Below are 6,035 nucleotides of genomic sequence, written 5' to 3'. Positions count from 1 at the left end.
TCGTTACAGAAATCTGCGGGATTTAAATTTTGAAAGGAATTTCTTTCCTGGATTTACGAGGTCTATTTCAAGCTTATCCATTTGAATGACTAAATTATCCTTTTCAATTTTCGATATTCCAAATGTTTTAACTTTTTGAATAAAAACAATTTTGGAAATAACTAAGTTGAGGTAGTGGGTAGTTTCAGGTTTTTGTTTGGTTTCCCGTTCAAAAGAAAGTCAGTCAGTCAAATGTGTTCAATTTTCAGAGCTGCAACATTTACACGTTCTTTAAAGTTTTGTACTGATTTTGTTACAGAGATTTATTGAGTGTACGTATTATCCAAAGCTACGTTTCTTTATTACCACTTGTGTGGTTTATTACCCACTGCTAGAGGACAGTGCATAGGGTTTAGGTTTTGTCTTTTTGGTGAACTTTATGGGGGCTACTTACAACTGATAGATGATACATGGCATACATGCAATGACTACAATAGTGACCCAACATCTGTAAACACATATAGCTTTGCCGTTTCACGGCCAAATTACTGTCCGTTTCTCTCTCTCTCCGGTGAGTTACATAGTTTAGATTTGGTGGTTTGTACATGTGTTCAGTGGTGAGAGTCTCTATGCTGGTTTCCAGCGGTTGATTAGTCTTTGTAAATATTTCTGAATCCCGAGAAAACACGGTAAAAAGAGACAAAATAGGGGAAAATGAAAAGGGAAGGGTAATTTGGAGAAGTTGAGAAATGACGTGACCGGTTCAACCGGCAAATGAAGAGGAGAGTGCGCCAATGAAAGACCAAGAGATAAACATAAGAGAAATTGATGGTTAAATGATTGAGGGAGTCTTGTTTTTCACAGTTTCGAAATTTTAAGATTTAATTTGATTTGGTTTTTTAAGAGATCCGAACAGGAAGCCTTGCTTTGGATTGACTATATAATCTCTTCCATTGGAACTGGGACTTTTTGTTAACTCCTCCTCCCACTCAATAGGGCTGTTTTGACCCTGGTTGATTAGAATGAATGCCAAACAAAACCCTGCTTTTGACTTTATTTTATTCATTTGGCACAAATCATTCTTAATTTTCACAATTAATCCTCCCACTTTTTGGTTTCTTTGTCCCAAAGACCCTAACTACTAATTTGTATAGTTGTAGCGACATGTTTGATTGGTGCATCAATGGATTCACTTGCATTTAGCCTTAATAATTATAGGATGCAAACTGTGTTTGATAGTCAAATGCAGAAGTTTTGTTTTATTATGAATTTCATCATTACACTAGGCGAAAACCGAAAATAGATTCATCATTAACATACGGTTAGAAATTCACAGGTTTATGAACTGTGAAATTGTCCTAGAGGCGTAATTCACAATGAAATTAATCAATATTTGTAATGTTCATCTCATTTTTTTTTTATTATTATTAAAAAAAAAATTAGGTAAAGGCTTCAAAAAGGCAAACAGTCGACCTCAACTGCTGGGATAGTCAAACGACATGAAGAACATAAATAAATATAAAAAACGACAAAGGGAAATAAAAGGATAGAGACTACTGTTCCAGATTGCTACTGAACAAAGGATAACCTCATCAAAGGCTAAAGGGGCTTCATCTACGACCGAACAAGTTGTCAGCACTACAAACCAACTGTAGGAGAACAATCCAAACCACGCGATAATTCTATCAAGATAGGTAAATGTCGGGTCGACTTGAGGGTAACAAGAACTTGCACACCACAGAGGAAACGACGCACAACATACCGCTCCCAATCCCTCCGAGGAGTTCTAGCTTAAAGGATTAGTGTCACGCTTCTCATCAGAAGAATGATAGTAATAATAATGCTGTCAATCCGAAGAATTGCAGCTAAGAACATAAACATCAGCAACAAAATCAGCCCTAAGAGAAATTGATGATGGAACCGCGATAGTGCAATCAGCACAGAACAAATAGCTAAGAAAGAAACCAAGGAGAACTTCAAACACATACTCATTCCTCATCCAAGCAATCCCCTTGTGATCATCAACAGAATGCATCATATACTCATAACAGATATATGTACTCACTGCCCAAGCCCTCGCCGAAGGAGTAAAATGGCTTGAAGGTCTGATGTCGAGGTATATCAAATAGAAGTGCAAACTGAAGTCTTGAAAACAATCACAAGTGTTTAAGATACCAGACTGATTGTAAGGGAAGAACATAACTAAAAGATCCTTCAAATACCGCCAGGAAGCGAAAAAAATCCAAATAGACATCCACAAAGACCAAATGTACCTAATGAAAGAAAGCTCCTTATATCCTTGCCAAATAAAAGAATTTCCAGCCCAAATCCCCGAAGATGTAGACTGACTACAGTTCCTAGTAAGGAAGCTCCGGTTTTTTTCTCCCTCCCTTTTTTCTTTTGTGTTCTTTAGGTTTTCTCTTGATTTTGCGCTCTAATGGCGCAAAATCAAAACAACAATTCGCCTGTTTTAGGCGATCAACATGATGATCAAACAAGAAGGAATAATTAGAATCATTCACACAATAGGCGTGTTTATGTTCCAAAAAATATTGCTGCAAACCCTAGTTCTCCCGTGAATAGGAAACAACTCGAAGATGGCAACCATAGCGCGAATGGGAATCCGATTGAAGATGGCAATCATGGTGTGCATAAAGAAGGCACTTATGCGGCTATATTAAAGAAGAGAACACATGTTTTATCAAAGATTGATGCTGATACGCTCTCTCATCCTCGATTTCATTCTACAACGAACAATGATGTTTTGGTTAAAATCCCGCGGGAGACTCATGCTAGAATTAAGGCTGTGTGGAGGTTTAGTTTGGTTGGGCGTTTGATATTTTTCAAAACCCTCAAATTCGAAGATGTTAAAAAAGAATTATTGAATCAATGGAAGCTATCAGGTTCGGTTCAATTTATTCCATGGAAGAAGGGATACTTTGTTATTAAGCTTGACAATGAAGATGATCGAAAACGAGTAAGCTATGATGGCCCGTGGAAGATTAAATCTGAAATTGGGTTTCAACAGCTTAAAAATCATCCATGGACGCCTATATTTGATCCGGGGAAGGATCAGATTACTAGGGCTGCTGTTTGGGTTCGTTTCACGGCTCTTCCAATGGATTTTTGGGATGAAGATACGATTTTTCGAATGTCTAGAGGGATTGGAAAGCCGGTTTCTGTCGATCCAAGAACTCTGCGTCATGAATATGGCTACTTTGCTGCTGCTTTGATTGATATAGATTTCTCGCAACCTTTAGGAAGGATTCTGATAGATGGTGAAGAGAACAAAGAAATTTTTGTTCAAGATTACGAAATTTTAAACATGCCAATTTTTTGCGATTATTGCAAATCTATCGGCCATAAGAAATCCGATTGTAGAACAAAAAAGTATGATGATTTGAAAGACAAAGTTGATGAAGAAACTGATCCTGAGATCAAAAAATCAATTGAAGCCGATATGGATGACCTTAAGAATTTCTGGCAAAAAGAAAGAATTCCTAAACATGATGGAAAGAAGAACATGCCAGAAGATCCACCGCTGCAACCAATTATTGAGAAGGATCAAACAAACAAACCTGGTGATGATCCTAAAACAATGAAGAACCTATCAATCCTTGAGATTGCTACTGGAAAACATACCATTTTCCCTGAGAATAGTGCTAGTAATGGTGAGAAATCGGGTGAAGAAGGTAAAAGATCAGAGACGCACAATGATGGTGCGTCAATGTCCATGGCGCACAATGATGGTGCGTCACTGTCTGAGGCGCGCAATGATGGTGCTTCCCATTCTGTGCAGCGCAATGATGGTGCCAATGATGATGGTGCGTCTCATCCTGAGAAGCACAATGATGGTGCGAAACCAATTTTGCGCAATGATGGTGAGGAAATTGCGGAAAATATGCGGGATAATTTTCGCAAGGAGGATGATGCTAATCTTGAGATGCAAGAGATGAAAGCTTATAAGAATTATGAGGCTATGAAAGAGGCGGCACGACAACGAGAAGTTGATGCTGAGGTTGCTACAATTCAACAATAGATGGCTAAGACAGGGCTAGAGAATTTGATAAAGAAGGTTTTAGAAAAGCAACATGCCGCAACTCAACCAATTTTGGTTAATATCAACGAAAGTGAACCTGTAGATAATGAGGTAGCAGCTTGTTCTCCAACTCCTATGGGTGATCATGATGATGCTAGTTTTAGTGAGGCCACTAAAACTTCAAGAATATCTACTCCGGCTAAATCTTTAGAGAACTTAACGCTTTCTAATAGATTTGAAACTGGGACCGAAGAGACTGATGAGGTAGTTATTGAAACTGATGATGAAGTTGTGGATACGGTGGATCAGGTATCAACAACTACTTCCAAGGCAGCAGAAGATGATGCAAGAAATTTGGAATTACTTGCTAAAAAAGAACAAGATGATCGTGAGAAGAAGGAATTGGCTGACAAGAAGAAAAAACCAAAGGTTACTAAAAAGAAGACTGTTACTGTGGCAAATGTTAGTCAAGTTCAAACTTGAGGTGGTAGATCTTCCAGACAGGGTTCGACAAGCCCTTCAAAGAGCAGGGTTAATTAATGCGTGTCTTTTATTGAAATGCTCAAGGCTTGGCTAAGGATGGTGTAAGGGCCAAGTTGATTGAGCTTTACCACTTGCACAATCCTGACGTAATATGTATTGCGGAGCCGCAGGTTCGTTGCACTACACGTTTTGTTAGGAATTTAAATTTGTTTGATTTTTGTGAAGATGTTATTACTAATGAGGTGAATGGTGAGAGAGGTAACATTTGGGTGTTTTGGAGGAATTCTCTGGCAAGGCCGAATGTTTTATCCTCTTCAAAACAAGCTATCACTTTGGATTTTTCTGGTGATTATATCACGGCAGTTCATGCTTCTTTTGACGCGGTGGCAAGGAGATCTCTTTGGCGTCAAATGGGGTTGGGATTTATATCTATTTCGTGGTTGGTGTTGGGGGATTTTAATTGCGTTTTGCGTTTGGACGAAAAGAAGGGTGGTAGGCCGATTAAAGAAATTTATATGAATGAGTTTCGATGTTGGATATCTGACAATGGTTTGGTGGAAGCGGATGCTATTGGGAAGAAATATACTTGGCCTAATTGTCGGAGTGGAATACATAGAATCGTTTCTAAACATGATAGGGTTGTTATAAACGATGCTTGGTATGATAAGTACGCTAACTGGAGGTGTAAAGCTATGCCAAGAGTTTGCTCTGATCATTCCCCTCTGTTTGGTTTTGCTTTTGACAGTCCAAGGACGAATAGGGCTCCTTTTAGAATTCAGAAAATGTGGCTTTCTCATCCATCTTTTTTGGATTTTGTAAAGGAAAGTTGGAGTGTTAGGATGGATGGTGCGCCTCCTTTTGTTTTCACTTCTAAGTTGAAGAGACTGAAGGAAGCCATGAAGATTTGGAATAGAACTGTGTTTGGGGATGTTCAGTTTCGTTTAAAGCAAGCGGAATTGAATCTTGATAAGGAGAATGATATTCTGGATCAAAATGTTGGGTGTGAGTTACAATTTTTGAAGGTTGCCGATGCTAGAAAGGATGTTGATGAGGTGCGAACTGAGTTGGCAGTTATGCTTAAACAAAAATCGAGAACTAATTGGTTGGAAGATGGTGATCAAAATACTCGATTTTTCCACAACATCATATGCATGAGGAGAAGCCAAAACACAATCACTGAATTGAAGATTTCTACTAACTCTACTTTGATTTTGCAGGATGAAATTAAGGATTACATTGTTGATCACTACCGTGCAAAATTCAATGGTGGAGGGTGCATATTGATCCAAAGTTGTTTGATATGAGCATGAAAGCATCTCAGCTGCTGAAAGTGCTTTTATGGATGCTATTCCGTCTTTGGATGAAGTTAAGGAAGCAGTTTTCGATTTGGGCGCAGACTCTGCACCTGGCCCTGATGGATTTACAGGTTTTTTAGAGTTGTTGGAACATTATTTCTAGAGATCTTTTTAATGCTATTGCAAACTGTTGGGCGATGCGGAAAATTCCTAATGGCATTAACTCTAGTTTTATTGTT

At 38.5% G+C, this 6,035-nt stretch overlaps 2 protein-coding genes across 2 annotated transcripts; both read left to right on the top strand.

The window, feature by feature from the left end:
- The first annotated feature begins 3,097 nt into the window (after window positions 1-3,097).
- On the top strand, window positions 3,098-4,018 carry LOC113351487. Its single transcript, XM_026595463.1, has one exon. It carries the CDS (start codon window positions 3,098-3,100, stop codon window positions 4,016-4,018), a length of 921 nt encoding a protein of 306 aa, XP_026451248.1.
- LOC113351479 lies at window positions 4,019-5,805 on the top strand. Its single transcript, XM_026595460.1, has 2 exons — window positions 4,019-4,406; window positions 4,727-5,805. The coding sequence occupies exons 1-2, from the start codon at window positions 4,019-4,021 to the stop codon at window positions 5,803-5,805; spliced, it is 1,467 nt and encodes a 488-aa protein (XP_026451245.1).
- Window positions 5,806-6,035: the final 230 nt, after the last annotated feature.

Source organism: Papaver somniferum, chromosome 1 (assembly GCF_003573695.1).
Source record: "Papaver somniferum cultivar HN1 chromosome 1, ASM357369v1, whole genome shotgun sequence".
Classification (NCBI taxonomy): Eukaryota; Viridiplantae; Streptophyta; class Magnoliopsida; order Ranunculales; family Papaveraceae; genus Papaver; species Papaver somniferum.
The sequence above is the reverse complement of the archived record's forward strand: the minus strand, read 5'-3'. Positions and strand labels throughout refer to the sequence as shown.

Coding starts and splice junctions, on each gene's coding strand:
- LOC113351487 (XM_026595463.1), top strand. CDS start 3,098: ATGGATTTTTGGGATGAAGATACGATTTTTCGAATGTCTAGAGGGATT.
- LOC113351479 (XM_026595460.1), top strand. CDS start 4,019: ATGGCTAAGACAGGGCTAGAGAATTTGATAAAGAAGGTTTTAGAAAAG. Junction 4,407..4,726: donor TAAAAAAGAACAAGATGATC/GTGAGAAGAAGG, acceptor ATTTTTGTGAAG/ATGTTATTACTAATGAGGTG.